This window comes from Oratosquilla oratoria, chromosome 24 (assembly GCF_046742065.1).
Source record: "Oratosquilla oratoria isolate Oo_2021 chromosome 24, ASM4674206v1, whole genome shotgun sequence".
Lineage (NCBI taxonomy): Eukaryota > Metazoa > Arthropoda > Malacostraca > Stomatopoda > Squillidae > Oratosquilla > Oratosquilla oratoria.
Window position 1 is genome coordinate 17,935,071 of NC_134800.1, and position 24,707 is coordinate 17,959,777.

Genomic DNA, 24,707 nt, shown 5'->3' on the forward strand with positions numbered 1-24,707 from the left:
GAGGGGACGTCCTAGGATGAGGTGGATGGATGGGGTGAAGGGGGCTTTGGGGAAGAGGGGAATGTCTGTTGAGGAAGGAAGGGAGAAGACGGAAGACAGAGGTGAGTGGAGAATGGTTGTATATGGATGATGTTGTGACTGCATGAGGAGGAATGGGCGGGGGGGTGGGGGGTGGGGTAGTATGTGTGAGTAAATTTTGACGCAGCCCGAAGGGATTTCTCCCCGTCCTCGCCTTATATGCAAAGGGGGACGGAGAGGGGGGGTCACCGATTAAATGAAGCGGCCTTGCTGTGGATGTGCTGTGTCTTGCGACACTGCTTCTGACCCAGGGCGGTGGGCAGGGTGCAGGGATGACCCGTCATCCAGGAGGTGCTCAGATGAGAAGGAGGGTGGGAGGGGTGTGGAGTGTATTTAGGGATGAAATGGGTGGGAGTGTTTTTATGTCTTTCCCTTTTTGGCTACCTCCCTTGGAAGGGGGAAAAAGCCTTGGTATATGTATGTATGTATGGAATTAAGAAATAGCCAAATTCATTCAATCTTTGAAACCTTCACTGGAATCATTACTTAATATATATCATCAGAAAAGGGAATACAGCTATTTTATTTAAAAACTGCAACACAAGAGTTATAACTGCATTAACAACATATCCTATCAATAGATACCTCATAATTCTTCCCTGGCTAGTTTATTGTCCTTTGAAAAATTATCTGAATACACTTTTTCATAAAATTCTAGGACGTCTGTGGCCGATGGACGGAGGGATGGGTTCCTCTCTCGACATTTCTTGTGTATTTTGAACAGGTGGTACTCTAACCATTGTCTATCTCTACTGAAAGACAAAATGTAGTTACAAACTCTGGGAATTTTCCATATATCAACCTTTTCACAGTACTGGGGCATCTGAAATTCATCATATTCTTTGTCTTCATAAGGCCACAACTGTTCTGGGGCCACAAAGTCTCCAGCAAGCTGTTTATGTCCACAAACAATGCCATCACCTTCCACCTGATGCAAACTATCAAGGTCATTCAGTACAAGCCTAAACTCATTAGTTACAAGATACTGCTCTAATGTCTTGTCTAAAGTACTGGAATCACACATTACAACTGGTCCTTTGGGGTAGTCATGGAGAACCTTCAGTATATGTACATAATCTATGCACAGTCTAAATAGTTTCTCAAGGTCTACCATAGCTGAAGAAGCTAATATATTGCTGAGATTTTTCAAATTGCCATTAGGGTGATATTCTGTGAGATACACCAGTGCTGAGTCACAGTACCCAATGAGCTGAACAATATTCTGCAGAGGTCCTAAGTTCTTCAGGAAGGTTAGCCCATTAAGAAAGTCTTCAGTATAGGCTTTATTATTAACAAAAACCAATGCAATAGATAAACCCTTATACTCTGTTCTGTACACCTGTTTAACAGCCCCTGATCCAATAAAGGCTCCAATTTCCAATGATGCCATTTCACTACAACCAAGAAGAGGATGGCATTCACTCATTGTGCTTAACTGAAAAAATCCTTTTGGACAAGATGGTCGAGTGGATGCTTCTGAGAAAGGGGGTCTCGAGAAATTAATCAATAATATAACAATCATAACCATGATAATACATCTTGATGAATGTAAATCCATCATAGAAATATAATATAAATGCATTCGAAATAATATACACTTACTGTACATACATATTCTAATACAATGCATTCCTAACATCCATTACATTAAAAATAGGCAAAATATTACAAAAACTGTGATACAAATAGAAGGTAAACCTATATCTTTTTTTTTAACAAAGAATCACATGTGAATTCCAGTTCCCTTCCCTATGTTCTAGGCTGTAATACCACATTTAATGTTCAGTGTGGGACGCAATCTTTTGTTCAGTTATAATCTCCAACTCCTCTCCTTCATATTTAGGTTCAAAAAGATGCCGCCAGATTTCATTTTCTGAATGGGGCAATAAATGTGATGGAAACACATGCATACTTGTATCATTAAATACATCATTCTGGCTGACCAAACTTTCCATTGGTACCTCACAACAATGAGCCACAGCTTTATCTATGTACCAATATCTCTGCTCCATTACATTTTTTGGAACATTCTGTACAGTTGTGGCAAAGCTGTTCCCTATGATGATGCAGTTTGCCAAGGAGCTTAATGTCCAATTTGCCCATAGGAGGTTGTTGTACAAGGCTTTTCCACAGTGAGGCATGTAGAACAATGTAGGACAGGTGATTCTTCTTTTACCCTCTTCATTTTCCTCAGAAACATTTAAACCAAACTCTTTGAGAACATGTTTGTCTGCTTTGCTGAAAACTGGATCATACACCTCTGTGGGAGGAGAATCTAGGGCATCTTTGATAAGAAGCAGGACTGCTAACTGATTTCTGGCAATGCGACATGCAGAGACGTGTCCAAGCCCAAAAGAGATTATGTTCACAACTCTTTGCTCTCCAAAATCAAGAACAACTTCTTTTAAAGACTTTAAGTATAATTGTAGTGAATCTGAGATATGTATGTCTTCCTTGGTCCTTACAATTTTCCTGGAAGCATCAATCAAATTAACAATATTGTAGTAACAAATATCAAAGCTAAATTTATAATATTTAACAGCCTGAGAAACACCATCTTATACAATATTCATCAAAGTATATGAGTATCCATATAATAAACTAAAATTCATATTATCTTTGTGCTTTTACATATAGTATTTCTTTAGAGAAGGAACAAAAATACATATCTGCTAATTAGTTATTTATGTATAGTACGACAAATTTGGCTACCATTCTCAGCCTAAGATTCCAAATTTTCACTGCTCTTATGATAAGAATATACTTATTTTCATACTTTTTAAGTGCTTAATGTCACTTTGTTGCCTCCCTCCCCACATTAAAAACACATCTATGTCTCTTAATCCATCACTCGCCAACCACCACTTGTGCAGATGTTTGGGCCCAGGGCATTAACCCACTTTGGAATTTGGTGGTGTTTTACGACCTGGGCCAATTCCCAAAGTGGGTTTATGTCTTGGGCCCAAAATTTCACACAAGTATCAGTTGGCAAGTGTTGTGTTAAGAGACTTAGGTGTATATCTAAAATCATTATTCACTCCGTCTTTCATCAATTCAATCACTTTCAAACTGCTTTTCAAGAACGGTTGCCTCGTAGTCTATGTCCAAAATTACTGAATATTACAAGATAGTACTCCTCTTACCAACAGCGTAACTCCTATACTCTTCCTCACTCTTATATTTTACTTTCAATTACCCTTTCTTCCCCAAAGCCTTCTTTACCATTCACTCTTCCTCAAATGACCTAAAAATGATAAACAACCTATCCTCTGCTTTTTATTCATACATTCCTTTCATTATATACTCTCTTCTCATTTTCCACACATGTAACAGGAAATCTCGACATATAATTTTTCCTTTCATATATGCAAACTCAAACCCCTACTCCATGTTTCTCATATTTTTTGTTTATCTCCACAACAACTCCACTTCCCATACACATTGGCTCAACAGTAGCTTGAAACATCCTCATTTCTAATTTCCTAAAAGTTAGTTAGTTAGTTAAGGTTTATTCAACAATATAAAATACAATTTATACATACATATATACAAAATTTTTACAAAATTAGTTGTTGAAAAGGGAGAGTTCTTTCCATTTCAGACACATTCCTAGATTTCTGTATATCTTTTATTCCTTTAATTCTATTTGATTCCTCTGACCTTCTAGTAATGCACAACTGAAATAATTCTTGTGTGAGCCCCTAAAGGAAGAAACCTTAAAAAAAAAAAATAATAAAAAAAAGTTGGGAGCAATCCTATAAGAAAGTAATAATTATAATTGCTAGAAACCTGCTGATCCACAGCAGCTGGCAATTGTCATCAGGCCCTTCCCCAGATCTCTCTGGGAAGTCTGAATTAATGTCTGTACTGCATTAATGTGGAACTGTTTCTGTATCATTGGCTTGTAGTAGTAAGAAGAGGGAACAGTCACCTACTGCCAGCTCTCTTCATGTGAAAAGGTGGAGAAAATATATTTGAAGTTAACAGATAACTTGGGTTCAGTCCAGTGACCAAGTCCAGATATATATATACTGTATACCAAAGGCTTTTTCCCCCTTACAAGGAAGGTAGCCAAAAAAACAAAGGCATAAAATCCACTCCCACCCATTCCATCCCCATATACTCTACTCTCATCCACCCCCTCCCTCCCTTTTATTTTGGTTCCTCCTTGATGATGGATAATCCCTGCATCTCGCCCACTGCCCTGGGTCATCCCTACATCTCGCCCACTGCCCTGGGTCAGAAGCAGTAACGCAAGGCAAAGCACATCCATAGTGAGGCCACTTCATTAAATCGGTGACCCCCCTCTCTGTCCCCTCATGCAGAAATGGAGAAGACGGGGAGAAATCCCTTCAGGCTGCATCAATATATTTTTCACACATACTCTCTTACCCCCATCCCCCACCCACTCCCTTTCATGCATCACATCATCCATACACAACCATTCTCCATTCACCCCTATCTTCTGTCTTTTCCCATCCTTCCTCAACAGACATTCCCCTCTTTCCCAATGCCCCTTTTACCCCACCCATCCATCTCATCCTTGGCCCCCCCTCGTGTTCACTCCTACCTCTGCCTTCCACACCTCTTTTACTAATCCAAGTCCAGATAGAAGTGAAAATATTGTATTGAAGGGTTTTGAAGATAGGTAGCAGGGAGATGATCTCTTGATGTCCATCTCACAGGACCACCTCATGCAGGTACCTCCTATGAGAGGAAGTAAGAAGAAATATATACCATATATATATATATATATATATATATATATATATATATATATATATATATATATATATATATATATATATATATATACATATATATATATATACATATATATATATATATATATATATATATATATATATATGTATACACACACATGTTAAAGACAGTGAGTACTGAAATAGACTGTGACTCACTATAGAGAGATCTGAACAGGGTTTGGGAATGAAGTCAGAAGTGGGAAGTGGACTTCAACATTAAGAGATGTAGCATAATACAATTTGGAAAAAGTAAAAAAAAAAAGGATATCAGGACAATATAAAATTGGTGAAAAAGAAGTAAAGAAAGTGGGATTTAAAAAAGACCTGTGGGTGATCATCACAAAAGATATGTCCCCTGACAAACATATAAACAAAATTGTAGGTGAAACCTATAACTTGCTAAGATTAATAAAAGTGTCTTTTATTTACTTAGATGAAGAAATGGTAAAGAAAATACTAGTCACACTGATAAGGTCTAAATTGGAGTATGCAGCAACACTATGGTCACCCAGTACTAAAAAGAGTATAAGGAAGATTGAGAGAATTCAGACCAACTATGAAGATGGGCCCAACACTATCAAAACCATCATATGAAGAAAGATTGTCAAAACTAGAATTACTGACTCTGGAACAATGAAGGAAAGAGGTGACTGGAAATAATAGGAGGCAGAAATGGAAAAATATTGAATTGGATGGAGGACTTCCTGCATGGAAGAAAAATGAGAGTGGTGCTCAGAGACAAATATTCAAAATGGAAAGAAATGAGTAGTGGCGTCCCACAAGGGTCAGTACTAGCTCCGATAATGTTTCCTATATATGTAAATGACATGGACGAAGGCATTGAAAGTTACATGAACTGCTTTGCTGATGATGCAAATTTATTAAAGAGAATAAACTCCTGAAATAGACTGTGACTCATTGCAGATGGATCTGAACAAAGTCTCAGAGTGGAGCAAGAGATGGGAGGTAGAATTCAACATCAAGAAGTGCAGTATAATTGAATTTGGATAAAGCAAGAAGATAATAACAGGACAGTATAAAATTGATGGAAAAGAAGTAAAGAAAGTAAATTCTGAAAGGGACCTAGAAGTAATCATCACCAAAGACATGTTGCCACATACATACATATACTAAGGCTTTTTCCCCCTTACAAGGGTGGTAGCCAAAAAGGAAAAGGCATAAAATCATTCCCACCCATTCCATCCCTGAATACACTTCACACCCCTCCACCCTCCCTCTCATCTTTGCACCTCCTGGATGACGGGTCATCCCTGCACCTTGTCCACTGCCCTGGGTCAGAAGCAGTGTCGCAAGACACAGCACATCCACAGCAAGGCCGCTTCATTAAATCAGTGACCCCCACCTCTCCGTCCCCCCATGCATAAAGGAGAAGACGGGGAGAAATCCCTTCGGGCTGCATCAAAATTTGGTCACACACACAACCTCACCCCCATCCCCCCGCCCATTCCACCTCATGCATCACAACATTATCCATATACAACCATTCTCCATTCACCCCTGTCTTCTGTCCTCTCCCGTCCTTCCTCAACAGACATTCCCCTCTTCCCCAAAGCCCCCTTCACCCCATCCATCCACCTCATCCTAGGACATCCCTTCATGTTCACTCCCTCCACATCTGCTTTCCATACCTCTTTTACTAGTCTTTCCTCACTCATTCTTTCAATGTGTCCAAATCATACTAATACTCTTTTATCAACCCTATCTCCCAACCCCCTTTCCACCCCTGTTCTCCTCACCTCCTCATTTCTCATTCTATCTAGCCTAGTAACCCCCATCATACTTCTCTCTTCCTCTCTTATGTTCCATGTTTCTGCCCCATACAGTGCTGTTGGCACAATCACTCCTTCATACAGTCTCCTCTTAGCATCCATTCCCAAATGTCGATTTCTCATTACAATTTTTAATCCACCAAGGCATTTACTCGCTTCTCTCAATCTACATTCTACCTCCACCTTCACTCCACCTTTTCCTGCCACATTTGCACCCAAGTATCTAAAACTATCCACTTCCACCAGTCGCTTTCCCTTAATGCTCACTTCCAGACTACTGCCACTTTCACCCCTTGTACATCTCATCACCTTACTTTTTCCCACATCTATCTTCAGCTTTCTTCTTTCACACACTCTCCCAAACTCTGTCACCAACTTCCTCAATCCCTCCGATTCTGCCACTAGCGCAGTGTTGTCCGCAAACAACAGCTGACTCACCTCCCACTTTTTTCCATTTTCTTTAACCATCTCCAATCCCTGACCCACTACCCCTGCATTTACCTCTCGCACTACCCTATCAATGTACAGTAGAAGCCCGATTTAACGGATATCAATTTAGCGGAAGCTCAAATTAGCTAACTGCAAATAGCAATAACGAAAATGCTCAACTTAACGGAAATGGTCCGCTAAGTTGACCATTTTCCGCTAACTGGCCAGACGTGCTATGGAAATAGCTCAATTTAGCGGGAAAGTTCTGCTAAGTTGAGCATTTTCCGTCAACTGGCCACATGCATGTCTCACAGTCCAATGTTACCAGATGTTACCAAATTGTGGTGGTGGAGTCAAGGAAAAATTTATAATATAGTATTTTGGAGGTATGTAAATATATATATATATATATATATATATATATATATACATATATACTATAATATATATACAATAATATATAATTCAGTATATGTATAAAGTATAATTGTAGCAGAAATATATTCAAGTAGAAATAGACAGTATAATAGGAAAACAAAATAATGAAACAGTAAGTTGATGGGAAAATTCAAAATCAGTACGTGAGAGTAATCACCACGAAAAACACTTCTACAACAATGAACTATGTTTTCTGCAACAACAGAACAATAACGCCATCCAGACTACTATAGTACTGTATATGAGAAAATGACCAAGAGGATTTAGCAAAAAAAGCTCAATATAGCAGAAAATTCCGCTACGTAGGGAGTCAAATACCGAATCAGAGTTAGCGGAAATAAGCTCAAGTTAGTGGAAAATTCCGCTAACTAGGGGGTCGAAAACGACCTCCAATTTAGTTGAAAATTCACTTTAGCGGACTGGACCTTGGCTGAATTAGTTCGTTAAATCGGGCTTCTACTGTATAAGTTGAACAGCCAGAGCGACATAACGCATCCTTGACGAAGTCCCAACTTTACCTCAAACCACTCACTCTCTCCATTTCTAATCCTGACACAAGCTCTACTGCTCAAAGGATTACAAAGGATTACAAAGGCGGAGCATGCCGACAGGAGACCTTTTGGTCCATATCTAGGTCAGATGCGAAAAAAAAATCATATTAATAATACATACATACATATACCAAGGCTTTTTCCCCCTTCCAAGGGAGGTAGCCAAAAAGGGAAAGGCATAAAAACACTCCCACCCATTTCATCCCTAAATACACTCCACACCCCTCCCACCCTTCCTCTCATCTGAGCACCTCCTGGATGACGGGTCATCCCTGCACCCTGCCCACCGCCCTGGGTCAGAAGCAGTGTCGCAGGACACAGCACATCCACAGCAAGGCCGCTTCATTTAATCGGCGACCCCCCCTCTCCGTCCCCCCTTGCATATAAGGAGAAGACGGGGAGAAATCCCTTCGCGCTGCGTCAAAACTCACTCACACACACTACCCCACCCCCCACCCCCCCACCCATTTCTCCCCATGCAGTCACAACATCATCCATATACAACCATTCTCCACTCACCTCTGTCTTCCGTCCTCTCCCTTCCTTCCTCAACAGACATTCCCCTCTTCCCCAAAGCCCCCTTCACCCCATCCATCCACCTCATCCTAGGACGTCCCCTCATGTTCACTCCCTCCACATCTGCCTTCCATACCTCTTTTACTAGTCTTTCTTCACTCATTCTTTCCATGTGTCCAAACCATCCTAATATTCTTTCATCAACCCTCTCTCCCAAATCCTTTTTCACCCCTGTTCTCCTCCTCACCTCCTCATTTCTCACTCTATCTAGCCTAGTAACCCCCACCATACTTCTCAGACACCTCATCTCAAACACATTCAAACTCCTTCTCTCTTCTTCTCTTATGTTCCACGTTTCTGCCCCATACAGTGCTGTTGGCACAATCACTCCTTCATACAGTCTCCTCTTCGCATCCATTCCCAAATGTCTATTTCTCATTACACTCTTTAAACCACCAAGGCATTTACTCGCTTCTCTCAATCTACATTCTACCTCCACCTTCACTCCACCTTTTCCTGCTACACTTGCACCCAAGTATCTAAAACTATCCACTTCCTCCAGTAGCTCTCCCTTAATGTTCACTTCCAGTCTACTGCCACTTTCACCCCTTGTACATCTCATCACCTTACTTTTACCCACATTTATCTTTAGCTTTCTTCTATCACATACTCTCCCAAACTCTGCCACCAGCTTCCTCAATCCCTCCTCTGACCCTGCCACAAGCGCAGTGTCATCCGCAAACAACAGCATAAAATAATAAATAAAAACTATGATAATGTAAATAACAAAATAAAATACATAAACAAATGCATAGGTATAGTTAAATAAGAAACAAACAGGTAAATAGTAAATAATGATAAATTGACATATAACTAATAATGAAAATCAGATAGACAAATGATAACAAAACAAAAACAAATAATAAAAATAAATAATAATCATTACAGCATCTTAAAGCTTCGAACTGAACTACATTGCACTACCTGTGCAGGAAGTTTATTCCATTCATTAACTACACGGTTGGCAAAGTTGTTTCTACCTACTTACAAATTGAATCTTTTTCCGGACAGTTTAAGACCATTGTTTCTTGTTTGATTCTCATTCAATGTGAAAATTTGGTCACTTTTGATGTTGTCAATTCCCTTTAAAATCTTAAAGACCTGTATCAAGTCACCTCTGAGTCTACGCATTTTTAGGGAAAACAGATTTATATGTTTTAGTCGATTTTCGTATGATTTCTTTTTGATATTTGGAATCAGTTTTGTGGCTCGCTGTTGTACTTTTTCCAGTCTGTCAATGTCTTAAATGAGATTCGGTGACCATACGGAAACACCATATTCCAAATGTGGATGAACTAACGATTTATATAGCTTGTTAATGAGTGATGGACTTTTGAAATCAAAAGATCGCGCAATCAGTCCCAGAATCTTATTTGCTTTCTCAGAGGCTGAAATACACTGCTTGGATGATTTGAGGTCGTTACTGATAATTACGCCGAGATCTTTTTCACTATCCACTTTTGTTAACGAATTTACAAATAACTTGTAATCGTACTTACTGTTATTTTTACCTATGTGCATTACCTTGCATTTACTTGTGTTAAATTTTATTAGCCACTTTTCAGACCATTGCTGTAATTGATCTAAATCTTCTTGAATATCTAATTGGTTTGAGTGATCATTTGCCACTCTGAACAGTTTTGTATCATCAGCAAATTTGGAAACAGTAGATTTTAGCCCATGGTCTATATCATTTATATATACTATGAATAGAAGTGGTCCAAGAACGGAACCCTGAAGAACTCCACTTGTAACATTTTTCCATCTAGAAGTTTTTCCATTTAAAACAACTCTGTTTTCGACCATTCAACCAATTACTAGTCCAACCTAATAGGCTACCACTTATTCCGTGTAAAGCCAATTTATTAAGTAGTCTTTCGTGTGGGACAGTATCAAAAGCTTTTGCAAAGTCTAGATATATTAAATCTATATTGTTTCTTTTTGTCATAATTCGAGATAACTGTGTTGTAGAATTCGAGTAAGTTAGTCACGCAAGAACGTTTCCGTCTGAAACCATGCTGGCTATCATTTATCAAACGGTTACTTTCTAAATGATGTTCGATAGCATCTCTGATGATAGCTTCCATTATTTTTCCTACGATTGAAGTCAAACTTATAGGCCTATAGTTATTTGGTTTCTTTTGTCACCTTTTTTGAATATGGGAGTAACATTAACTAGCTTCCATTCTCTTGGGACATCTCCGGATGTGATGGATTTCTTGAAAATAATTTCTAATGGAACAACAATCTCATTTTTCATTTCCTTTAAGATTCTTGTATGCCAACCGTCAGGCCCTGGTGTTTTATTAACTTTGAGTTTATCTATACACCTTTTAATTTTTTCTTTTGTTATATTTACCGTAGTAAGTTTACCCTAGACTTTTCACAGGTTTCAGTTTGGAATTCATTTTGAGGTGTTTCGTTTACGAATACCGAGCTAAAATAATTGCTCTCATAAAAACTCTTGACAGCTCCTAGAAACTTTCCTCCTATCCCGTATATCCTCAAAACCTCCCACATTGCCTTTCTGTCTACCCTGTTGTAAGCCTTTTCCAGGTCCATAAAGGCCCAAAAAACATCCTTTCCCTTTCCTATAGCTTTCTCACATATCTGTCTTACCACAAAGATCTGATCTACACAACCTCTACCCGTCCTAAATCCACACCGTTCCTCACCAATTACACCCTCTATTCCTCTCCTAATCCTCTCAATCAAGATCCTCCCATAAGCCTTCCCAACTACACTTAACAAGCTAATCCCTCTGAAACTACTACATTCACACTTGTCCCCTTTTCCCTTGTAGAGTGGAACTATACAGGCACTCCTCCAGTTCTCCGGCACTCTACCCTCTCTCCAGCAAACATTGAATAACCTCATCAGCCAGTCCACCATCAATGTACCTCCATTATTTGGACATTCTGCATAGCATCCATCCAGACCAGGTGCCTTACCTGCTTTCATCATCTTAACAACTGCCTTCACTTCATCTTTCCTTATTTCTCCTCCATTTTCCTCACTCATCACAGTCATTTTCTTAGCATTTCCTACTGCAGCTATCTTTCCCTCCCTATCCTCCTTCACATTTAGCAACTCCCTAAAATATTCTGCCCATCTTCCCCTTACTGCCTTCTCTTCCATTATCATCTCTCCATCTGCACCTTTTACCTTTTCTTCTCTACTTGATTCGCCTCCTCTTCCTCTCTTAATTTCTTTCCAAAACATCTTTTTATTACTTCCAAATTTTTTTGTCATACTCTTACCCCATTTCACATCTGCTCTCCTCTTTGCCTCCTTTACCTTTTGCTTTACTTCTCTTTTCTTTTCTTTGTACCTCTCATATGACTCCCTCGTCCTATTTTGCAATCAATCTGTGAAAGCTCGCTTCTTCTCTTCTACAACCTTCTTTGTTTCCTCATCCCACCATTCACTACCCTTTCTTCTATTTCCTCCTGTCCTTCTTGTTCCACACACCAACTTTGCACACTTTGTGACTCCCTCCTTGAACCATCCCTATTCCTCCTCCACACCTAGCTCTACTCTATCCGTCACACCCTCCCACTCCTCCTTCAGCTTCTTCTTGTACTCCTTCTCCTTTTCCTTTTCATTTAACGAACTCACTCTAAGCATCTCCCTACCTTTTGTCCCTTTCCTCTTCCTCCATCTATCCTCCACTCTCAACTTACCTTCCACCAAAAAATTATCTGATATTCCTCCACCCTCTCCCCTTAGCACATGTACATCCTTAACACTTCCTATCATAATCCTATTTACCACTACATAATCCATTAATGCTCTATCTACCACCCTTCCCTCCGCCACCCTCTCCCATGTGTACTTATGCTTGACTTTCTTCTGAAAAACTGTATTTGCTATCATCAACTCTCTTTCTAGACACATTTCTACCATCAACTCTCCACTACGATTGTTTCCTGGAACTCCACATTTCCCAACCACTCCATCAATTGGATCATTTCCTACCCTAGCATTAAGGTCTCCCAGTACTATTACATTGATATTTCTCCCTAAATCCTCTATGCACTCATTTAAATCTATCCAAAAAGCCTCCCTTTCTTCTATGCTCTTCTCACTGCCAAGCCCATATGCACTTAAAAAAACCCACATCTCCTTTCCCAGTTTCACCTTCATCTACATTATCCTTGAAGAAACCTCCTTCCACTCCACTACACGTTTACCTATCTCTTCACTTATCTCTTCACATAAATATATAAATAAAATAGTCAGAGATACATACAATTTGTTGAGATCAATAAAGGTGGCCTTTAAATACCTGGATAAGGAAATGATCAAGAAAATATTACAAACACTGATAAGGCCAAAACTTGAATATGCAGCGCTGATATGGTCACCCAGTACAAAAAAGAATATAAGAAAATCAGAAAGAATACAAAGAGCAACGACAAAGTTGGTCCCAACACTTGCAAACCTGACATATGAACAAAGACTGGTCTCACTGGAATTGCCAACCCTGGAATAAAGAGGAGAACAAGGGGACCTAATAACCATCTACAGAATTATGAAAGGAAAAGAATGTCTTGATAGAGAGGACTTATTAAAGTGGGACAGAGGAAAAACAAGAGGACATGCAATGAAACTCAAAAAGGATAACTACAGAAGAGACCTGAAAAAGAACAGCTTCCTACACAGAGTGATAGATATATGGAACAAATTGGATGAAGAAATAGTGTGTGCAAACACAATACAAGAATTCAAGAACAAACTTGATCTTGCGAGATACAAAAATGGGTCACCACGAGCATAGCTCCCCTTCCTGTATAAAACAACTAGGTAAATACAGAATTATGAGAGGTATGGAAATCCTTGATAGAGAAGACTTACTAAATTGGGATAAAAGGAACACAAGAGAACATGGAAGGAAGCTCAAAAAGGACAGTTATAGAAGAGACCTGAAAAAGAACAGCTTTCCCCATAGACCGGTGGATGTATGGAACATAATAGACAAAATAATAGTGTGTGCAAATTAATAGAAGAATTTAAGAGCAAATTAGATATGGTGAGATACATGGACAAGACACCACGAGCATAGCTCCCCTTCCCGTAAGATACAACTAGGTAAATACAACTAGGTAAATACACCACGAGCATAGCTCCCCTTCCCGTAAAATACAACTAGGTAAATACAACTAGGTAAATAACACTTTCAAGCCTATCATATGAGAGACTGTCTATATCTAAATTATCAACTTGGAACAAAGAAGAGAAAGAGGTGACCTGCTGATAATCTACAGAATCATGAAAGGCAAGGAAGTCCTAGATAGAGAGGACTTACTAAATTGGGATAAGAGAAATACAAGGGGACATGAAAAGAAATTAAAAAAGGACAGTTACAGAAGAGACCTAAAAAAAACTATATATATATATATATATATATATATATATATATATATATATATATATATATATATACATATATATATATATATGCTAATAAGAACATGGGTACGTGTGTTCACTTATGCAAAGTAGACCACTTGGAAAAAGAAACTAACGAAGCAGAGCGCTTTCGTATATTACATCTTCAGTGCAACAAGTACATAGTGATAGGAATACATAGACAATATATGCATGATACAAAGGAACAAGGACAGTTTGAATAAGCGTAGCGACCAATTACCCCCTGGAGAGCGGAAGGTCATTGTCAATTATCTTACGATGGTCGGGCGACATCAGGTCACAGTCGCCAAGGGTCACTGTTTCTACTAATTATATAGGGCGACATTAAGTCAATTCGTTGGATTACATTTTACCTGATATTATCTTACTAATTTCTTGACAAATGAAATTATCAAGTTTGTACAAGCCTTTATGTAGGTTGGTATTTTGATTACTGGTGGTATGAATCAAACTGCACTCTATTAAATTTCTTGCTATTATGTTGTTGGTATAATAGATTGCCTGGGCATTACCCCAATCAACTGGATGATTATTTAATTCAATATGCTTGAATATACCACTAGAATGATTGCCATCCCTAACATTTTTCTTGTGTTGTTCAATTCTAATGTTTAAGGGTTTGGCTGTTTGACCTATGTAAAATTGATTACATATTTTGCAAGGAATTTTATAAATACATCCTTTTTTAATTTCAATACTATTGTTGATAAGTTTATGTTTTACTGTACTATCATGTTTAAAAACTACCTTTACGTTAAATCTTTTTAATAATTCTGTGATACTTAACAAATTTTCTTGAAATGGTAAAATTAAAACATTATGATAATTGAAAGGTGATTTAGGCTGAGGAGTTAAAAATGATTTCCTTGCAAAATTGTAAGCAATATCAAGGAATTGCTTAGGGTATTTTAATTCTAGCCCAATGTTAAAAACATTTCTGATTTCTTCATCAATAAATTCAGGACTACAAATACGAAAAGCTCTTAAATACATTGAGGCAAATACTGTACGTTTAATATTATTTGGATGAGAATAATAATAATGAATATATGAACTTACATTGGTTGGTTTACGATATACTTTAGATTTAAGGCTATTGTCATGACGTAGGATAGTGCAATCTAAGAAAGGTAAGGTACAATTTTTCTCAATTTCTAAAGTAAATTTAATAGAATCAACAAGGGTATTCAACTTAGTTAAAAAATTATGGACATTTTTTTCTTCTGGCCAAAGACATAAAATGTCATCAATATACCTAAGCCAAGGGATGTTAGGGGGGAAGATTGTGGGTAATATTTTAGTTTTAAAAAATTCCATGTATAAATTACTTAAAACTGGGGATAAAGGGTTTCCCATACTCATGCCGAATTTTTGGGAATAGAAATTACCATTGAATTGAAACTTACAATCTTTGACACATAATTTAATTAGTTCAATCAATGTAGATGATGGCAATGGAAGAACATGTTTATTAAGTTCATCTTGAAGGTAAAATAATAAATCATTTATGGGAACTTTTGTGAATAAACTGACTATATCAAAACTAACCAATGTAAACTTATAATTAGGTTTAATATTATGGAGTTTGTCTATTAAATCAGAAGTGTTTGTAACATGAGAAGAAGAGATTGTACCTACTAAAGGGCTAAGGATAGTAACTAGCCATTTGGATAGCTTGTAAGAAGCAGAACCAATTGACGAAACAATAGGTCTAGCGGGGTTATTACATCTATGTGTCTTAATGAGACCATGCATATGTGGCAAAGGGGGACTAATTGAAATGAATTTCTGTAAGAGGTCTCTATTCTTATGAAGCAGTTCTTTTAATTTCTTATTATAATAACTATTAACTGCTTCTGTAGGATTTTTGTTAAGAAGTGTGTAAGTATTGTTATCATCTAATAAATCATTCATTTTTCTAAGATAATCAACCTTGTTTAAAATAACAACTGCATTAGATTTATCTGCTTTAGTGAAATGTAAATGATTATCTTTTTTAAGACTAATAATTGCCTTCTGAAAACGTTCTGGGCAATTAGGAACAACCTCTTGTGATAAAGCACCATAAACAATTCCTTTACAAATATTGAAATCTTCAACTGATAAATCATGGTTCTTTAAATTACAGAAAGCTTTACCAATGCTGACAAAATTTGTTGGATTTGAATTGTTGGCAAAACTAAGTCCATATCCTAAAGCTGTTTTCTCATTAGTATTAAGAATTTTGTCAGAAAGATTAACTACAAATTCACTGTTAGCATGTTTGGTCCAAACATGCTAACAGTGAATTTGTAGTGTCAAAGATTGTAAGTTTCAATTCAATGGTAATTTCTATTCCCAAAAATTCGGCATGAGTATGGGAAACCCTTTATCCCCAGTTTTAAGTAATTTATACATGGAATAATTTTTAAACTAAAATATTACGCACAATCTTCCCCCCTAACATCCCTTGGCTTAGGTATATTGATGACATTTTATGTCTTTGGCCAGAAGAAAAAAATGTCCATAATTTTTTAACTAAGTTGAATACCCTTGTTGATTCTATTAAATTTACTTTAGAAATTGAGAAAAATTGTACCTTACCTTTCTTAGATTGCACTATCCTACGTCATGACAATAGCCTTAAATCTAAAGTATATCGTAAACCAACCAATGTAAGTTCATATATTCATTATTATTATTCTCATCCAAATAATATTAAACGTACAGTATTTGCCTCAATGTATTTAAGAGCTTTTCGTATTTGTAGTCCTGAATTTATTGATGAAGAAATCAGAAATGTTTTTAACATTGGGCTAGAATTAAAATACCCTAAGCAATTCCTTGATATTGCTTACAATTTTGCAAGGAAATCATTTTTAACTCCTCAGCCTAAATCACCTTTCAATTATCATAATGTTTTAATTTTACCATTTCAAGAAAATTTGTTAAGTATCACAGAATTATAAAAGATTTAATGTAAAGGTAGTTTTTAAACATGATAGTACAGTAAAACATAAACTTATCAACAATAGTATTGAAATTAAAAAAGGATGTATTTATAAAATTCCTTGCAAAATGTGTAATCAATTTTACATAGGTCAAACTGCCAAACCCTTAAACATTAGAATTGAACAACACAAGAAAAATGTTAGGGATGGCAATCATTCTAGTGGTATATTCAAGCATATTGAATTAAATAATCATCCAGTTGATTGGGGTAATGCCCAGGCAATCTATCATACCAACAACATAATAGCAAGAAATTTAATAGAGTGCAGTTTGATTCATACCACCAGTAATCAAAATACCAACCTACATAAAGGCTTGTACAAACTTGATAATTTCATTTGTCAAGAAATTAGTAAGATAATATCAGGTAAAATGTAATCCAACGAATTGACTTAATGTCGCCCTATATAATTAGTAGAAACAGTGACCCTTGGCGACTGTGACCTGATGTCGCCCGACCATCGTAAGATAATTGACAATGACCTTCCGCTCTCCAGGGGGTAATTGGTCGCTACGCTTATTCAAACTGTCCTTGTTCCTTTGTATCATGTATATATTGTCTATGTATTCCTATCACTATGTACTTGTTGCACTGAAGATGTAATATATGAAAGCGCTCTGCTTCGTTAGTTTCTTTTTCCAAGTGGTCTACTTTGCATATATGTATATATATATTATATAATGTATATGTATATATATAATATATATATATGTACATATATATATATATATATGTATATATATATGTATATATATATAATATATATACATATGTATATATATATAATATATATAATCTGAAACTGGACAAAACTATAGTGTATGCAAAAACTAAATATGAATTCTAAAGCAAACTAGACACTGCAAGATACAATGGCAGGACACCACAAGCATAGCTCCCCTTCCCATTGGATACAACTAGGTAAATACACACACATAGAGTACTGGATACCTGGAGTAATTTAGATAAAGAAACAGTGTGTGCAACCACTATTCAAGATTCTAAGAAAAAACTTGATCCTGAAAGATACAAAGACAGTCACCATGAGCATAGCTCCCTTCCCATATAATACAATTAGCTACAACTAGGTAAATATACATGCAGAAGATCATGTGCCACAAACTTGATATGCTTTTACTCGAGGTTAAATAAAAATAATTCAAGAAAGGGACAGATGGGCAGATTGTGCCTTCTTAGGTTTATAAAAAGCATTTGACAAAGTACCACATAAAAAGCTAATGAAAAATTGAAACAATAGGTGGAATACAAGGAAAGTTATTGGAATGGATGAAAGATTTCTTGAACGGGAGAAAAGCGAGGGTGGTACTTAGAGACAAGAACTCAAATTAGGAAGAAATGATAAGTGGAGTCCCACAAGGCTCTATATTGGCTCTGATAATGTTTGCCATATATGTAAATGACATGGATGAAGGCATGGAATACTATATAATCTTCTTTGGAGATGATGCGAAACTACTAAAGGGAGTAAGTATATAGTAAGATTGCAAATCACTACAAGAAGACCTGGACAAAGTCTGGAAATGGAGTGAGAAGAGTGAAGTGAATTTCAATATCAAGAAATGTATAACGGAATTTGGAGAAAGCAAAAACAGAATATCAGGACAATATAAAATTGGTACAAAGGAAGTTAAAAAAGTCAACTCGGAAAGGGACCTATGAATAACAATTACCAATGACATGGCACCAGACAAACATATCAACAAATTAGTCAGAGAACCCTTCAATTTACTAAGATCAATGAAAGTGGCCTTTGATTACATGGATGAAGAAATGGTAAAGAAAACATTAGTTACAATGATAAGACCAAAATTGGAGTACGCAGCAACACTATGGACACCTAGGACTAAAAAGAACATAAAGAAATAAGAAAGAATTCAAAGAGCAATGACAAAGATGGCACCAACACTCCAATTTGACATATGAACAAAGATTAGACAAACTCGAACTACCAATCCTGGAACAAAGAAGAGAAAGAGACCTACTAACCATCTACAGAATTATGAAAGGGGTGGAAATCCTTGATAGAGATGACTAATTAAAGTGGGACAGGAGAAAAACAATAGGACATGAAAAGAAACTTAAAAAGGATAGTTACAGAAGAGATCTGAAAAAGAATAGCTTCCCACACAAAGTGATAGATATCTGGAATGAATGAGGAAACAGTGAGTGCAAAAACAATACAAGAATTTAAGATCAAATTGGATGCTGAAAGATACAAAAGTGGGTCACTACGAGCATAGCTCTCTTCCCATAAAATACAACTTGGTAAATACTAGGTAAATACACACACACACACACACACTTCAACGAATGGACGGCTTAGAAGACGTTCTGAAGAAAATTAAAGATTGTGGATCCCAACGCAAAGAGAAGTGCCTATTGTTTTTACAGGGTGGGGGGGAAATTGCTCGTGGAGTAGTAGGAAAGTAGGGAAAGAGGAAAGGGGAAGGGATTACTGAGGGAAATGGAAGGAAATGAGGAAGGAGTAGACTTGGCCCTGGCAGACAGGCGAAAGGTAAACAAAAGGCCTCCCGACGACGACGAAATGTCTGATAAAAATGTAAAGATTAGAAGTATAGATAAGAGCAATACAGTAGAAAGTGATGAGAATATTTTCAAGGGATTTAAAGAGGGTGGGGGGGACACAAACCCCCCCGACTGACAAGACTAGAGGAGAAGGTTGATAAGGTGATCGAGGACTTGGAGAGTAGGTTAGGTCATATGAACACCATTTAACAAAGGGTTGAAAGATTGGAAGAACTAGAAAAGGCGAATAAAAACTTAACTGATGAAATAGAAGACCTAAAAAGACAGTTAAGAAAAGTAAAGGTGGAGAATGAGGAATTGAAGAATAGTAAAGAAAACAGAGAGACAATAGCTAAGGAAACTAAGAATTGGAAAACAACCCAAGAAGGAAATAAGGTTTCATTCACTGACATAGTCAAACAGCAATTGAAAGAACATAATGAAGACTCAGTTATTAAAGTGATGAGACAAAAGGAGAATATAGTAAGAGATTTAGCAGACAAGAAGAAATGTATAATTATATTAGGAATGGAAGAGAAACACAACACAGATAGAACCACAAGAATCAAAGAGGAAAATGAAAAAGTAAGCCAATTACTAGAATCAGTTCAGGAAGATGAACCAGAAATTATGAAACAAATCGAAGAGAAATTTAGACTCGGAAAATATAGCACAGACAAGACCAGACCAATTAAGATTAAATTCAAGTCACAAACAACGGCAGAGAATATCTTATCCAAAACAGGGAAACTAGCAACAAGTGAACAATATAAAAAGATATGGATAAAAAGGGAAATGAATAAAGAGGAAAGAGAGGAAGAAAAGCAGAAAAGACTGGAAGCTAAGGCAAAAAACGAGAACAGAACGGAGTCAGAGAAAGAGAGATTCTATTGGAGAGTAGTGAACATGAAACTAAGGAAGTTCGACATACAAAAGAAAAACATAAGGGAAACAGAGAACACAATGGAAGTGGCAGAAAACTAAGAGTGTCTTACACAAATATAGATGGATTAATAACAGGATTCAATGAGCTGAATGATTATTTGAAGGAAAAAGAACTGGACATAATGGGAATTGTAGAAACAAAATTAAAAGGCCCACTACCACCCAACAGTGTAGGACATAATGCATACAATTATTGGATTAGAAACAGAGAGAAAAAGCAAGGGGGTGGAGTTATGTTCCTAACTAAGAAGGATATAAACATGAAAGGTGTCATATATGGAAAGAATACAGTAGAGATGATTATGATAGAAGTGGAAGACAGAGATAAGAAGAGCAGAAAATTTGTGATAAATTATGTGCCTCCAAAAACAGCCTCATGGGAGGAGAGTGAACATAAAAGCATGTTAGAGGACACAAAGATAACATTAAATAAAATAATGGAAGATGGAGGAAGAATAGTTATGATGGGTGACTTTAATTGCAAAGAAATCTGCTGGGAAGAAATGACAGTAAAGGGTGGAGACGACTCATGGGGAAACGCTCTACTTGAGATAATTATTGACCACACAATGACACAATGGATACAGGAGAACACTAGGTATAGAAATGAAGAAGAACCATCGAGACTAGACTTATTAATTACATCTGAACCTAGAATAGTGGACAAGATTGAATATAAAACACCAATAGGTAAAAGCGACCACATATTGATTGAACTGGAACTTAATGAAGAAAAATATATCAAAAGAAATGAACAATATAGAAAAGGAAGAATGATGTATGAAAAAACAAACTTTGATAAAATAAGAGAATTCTTTCAACAAGAAAACTGGGAAGAAATATACAAAGAAGAAACATCAGTGGAAAAGAAATGGAATATTTTGACAAAAATTTACAAAAAAAGGAGTGGAAAAGTATGTCCCAAGACAAAAACAAGAAAAAGAATATGTAAAATGCTGGTACAACAAAAGTTGTAGGGAGTTAAAAGACAAGAGACAAAGCCTGGACCAGATGGAAAAAAGACAGAAGACCTGAAAAATGGAAAATATATACCGGTTATAGAAATGAATATGTACAAACGTGCAGAGAGGAAAAGAGAAAATATGAAAAAGACGTCATAGAAAAATGTAAAGATCAACCAAAACTATTCTACAGATTTGTAAACAATAAACTGAAAAATAAACAGGACTTGGAGAAATTAAGACAAGGGGGAGTTGAATACACTGAGGAAATGGAAATGGCGGAAATTATGAACAAAGATTTTAAATCAGTGTTTACAAGGGAGAACATACAACCTGAAGAGATTGAATGGAAAGAGAAAGTCCCCCCTATAGAAGAAATAGAAGTATCAAAGAATGAAATATTGATACACTTGAGTAATCTTGATGTCAGAAAATCGCATGGACCAGATGAAATAGCAAACTGGATTCTGAAAGAATGCAGGAATGAACTGGCAGACAAAATACATAGCATAATAAGCAGTTCCTTGAAAGAAGGAAAAGTCCCAGAAGATTGGAAAAAAGCAAATATAGTACCTATATATAAAGGAGGAAATAAAGAAGAACCTACCAACTATAGACCAGTCTCTCTAACAAGTACAATAGCAAAAATTTGTGAAAGAATTATCAAAAATAGATGGGTAAAATACTTGGAAAAAAACAACGTACTAAATCCAAGGCAATTTGGATTCAGACAAGGACGATCATGCGTCACCAATTTAATATGTTTCTATTCAAGGCTAATAGATATAATACAAGAAAGAGATGGATGGGCTGATTGTGCATTTCTAGACCTAAAAAAAGCTTTTGACATAGTACCACATAAGAAATTGCTTAAGAAACTAGAATCTGAAGGAGGAATACAAGGTAAATTACTAGATTGGATGGAAGACTTTTTGCAAGAAAGAAAAATGAGAGTAGTGATAAGAAACCAGCACTCAAAATGGAATGAAGTAATAAGCGGTGTCCCGCAGGGAACAGTTCTGGCCCCAATAATGTTTGCTATATATATTAATGATATGGATGAAGGAATTGAAAGCTATATGAGCTTCTTTGCAGACGATGCAAAACTACTGAAAAGAGTGAAAACTGAAGAAGATTGTGAATCACTACAGAGAGATCTAAATAAAGTACAAGAATGGAGTAGGAAGTGGGAGATGGAGTTCAATACAAAAAAGTGTAGTATAATGGAATTTGGAAAAAGCAAAAACAGAATAACAGGATCATATAATTTGGGAGAAGAAGGAATAAAAAAAGTAGAAAATGAGAAGGACCTGGGAGTCATTGTTATGAATAATATGTCACCTGAGAAACATATAAATAAGATTTTTGGAGAAACTTATAATTTAATAAGAACAATCAAAGTGGCATTTACATACCTGGATGAAGAAATGGTGAGGAAAATCCTAATCACCCTGATAAGACCAAGATTGGAATATGCAGCAACGATATGGTCACCAAGTACAAAAAAATGTATAAAAAAACTTGAAAGAATACAAAGAGCAATTACAAAACTGGCACCAACACTCTCAAAACTATCATATGAAGAGAGACTACACAAACTTGAACTACAGACACTAGAGCAAAGAAGAGAGAGAGGAGATTTGATAGCTATTTACAGAATCATGAAAGGCATAGAAATTACTGATAGAGAGAATCTGATAAAATGGGATGACAGAAATACAAGAGGACACGGAAAGAAAATAAAAAAAGACAGCTATAGAAGAGATTTGAAAAAGAACAGCTTTCCTCACAGAGTAATAGACAGTTGGAACAAGTTAGATGAGAAAGTGGTGTGTGCAAAAACAATACATGAATTTAAAAATTGTTTAGATAAAATGAGAAATGAAGACGGGACCCCACGAGCATAGCTCCCCTTCCCGTAAAATACAACTAGGTAAATACATATATATATATATATATAAATATATATATATATATAAATATACATATATATATATATATATATATATATATACATACATCACAACTAACACCACAGTCGGACGAAAGAAAGAGTTGCGTAAGCTGAACTATATATTTCGATTGCTACCTGCAATCCTCTTCAGTAGTACTACTGAAGTGGATTGCAGGTAGCAATCGAAATATATAGTTCCGCTTACGAAACTCTTTCTTTCGTCCGACTGTGGTGTTAGTTGTGATTTACAAATGTGTTACTACATTTCTCACCTGTGATATATATATATATATATATACATATATATATATATATGTATATCTATGTACATATATATACATATATATACATATATATATTATATATATATATATATATATATATATATATATATATAAATATATATATACACAGATGAATCTGGAAACAACAGATTAAAAAGGGGGGACTACTGGTGCATTATAAATTTGTTCATAGTCTCTGTGTTAAAAGTAATGTATATAAATAATAGGTCATACTAATTACTGAGAATTACCATCAACTCCAATATACTCTGTTTTTAGTTAATACTGGCATTAACAAATTAACATAATGCTTGTTTTTGTGGTGAATATGATATATGCTGCTTGTCAGTCATTTTGAGTTACTTGTCAGTCAACTGTATGTGTTGGCACTTTGGGACAGGACTTGATGGCAGAGAAAAACTTATTTCTTTACTTATTTCTAAATATATGATGTACCCGAAATCATTTTCACCACAAAAAACATGCATTATGGTAATTCATACACTGTTTTTTGGTTATTTTGAGTTACATGTTGATCCAAATATATTGTTGGTTTTTAGTATGACTGTATCTAAACAGTAACACACAGTGTCTGGATGATGTCCTGATAGCTCTGGTCAGTGTCCTGCCAGTACTGACAGTGAATGACATGGATGATGATGTGCAATGTTACATGAGCTTCTTTGCAGACGATGCCAAACTGTTAAGGAAAGTAAAAACTGAAAAGGATTGCAAATCACTACAGGAAGACCTGAATAAGGTATGGCATTGGAGTGAGAAATGGGAAGTGGACTTCAATATTAACAAGTGTAGCATAATGGAGTTTGGAAAAAGTAAAAATAGAATATAAGGACAATATAAAATTGGAACTAAAGAGGTAAAGAAGGAGAGATCTGAAAAAGATTTGGGTGTAATTATCTCAAACGACTTGTCCTATGATAAACAGATAAACAAAATTGGAA

The 24,707-nt window shown here is 36.3% G+C and overlaps 2 protein-coding genes across 8 annotated transcripts in view; both read right to left on the reverse strand.

The window, feature by feature from the left end:
* Positions 1-664: 664 nt before the first annotated feature.
* LOC143038287 (protein O-mannose kinase-like) lies at positions 665-1,504 on the reverse strand. Its single transcript, XM_076207307.1, has one exon. It carries the CDS (start codon positions 1,502-1,504, stop codon positions 665-667), a length of 840 nt encoding a protein of 279 aa, XP_076063422.1.
* Positions 1,505-1,853: 349 nt separating this feature from the next.
* Positions 1,854-24,707, reverse strand: part of LOC143038502 (SRR1-like protein) — a 57,943-nt gene continuing 35,089 nt past the window's right edge. For all 7 annotated transcript variants that reach the window (XM_076207755.1, XM_076207756.1, XM_076207754.1 and 4 more), the window contains one exon: positions 1,854-2,550. In XM_076207755.1, the coding sequence (XP_076063870.1) occupies positions 1,854-2,550 (697 nt within the window). The remainder of the gene's footprint in view (positions 2,551-24,707) is intronic.

What these genes read in the sequence shown, in the direction of transcription:
- LOC143038287 (XM_076207307.1), bottom strand. Translation starts at nt 1,504, where the DNA reads ATGAGTGAATGCCATCCTCTTCTTGGTTGTAGTGAAATGGCATCATTG.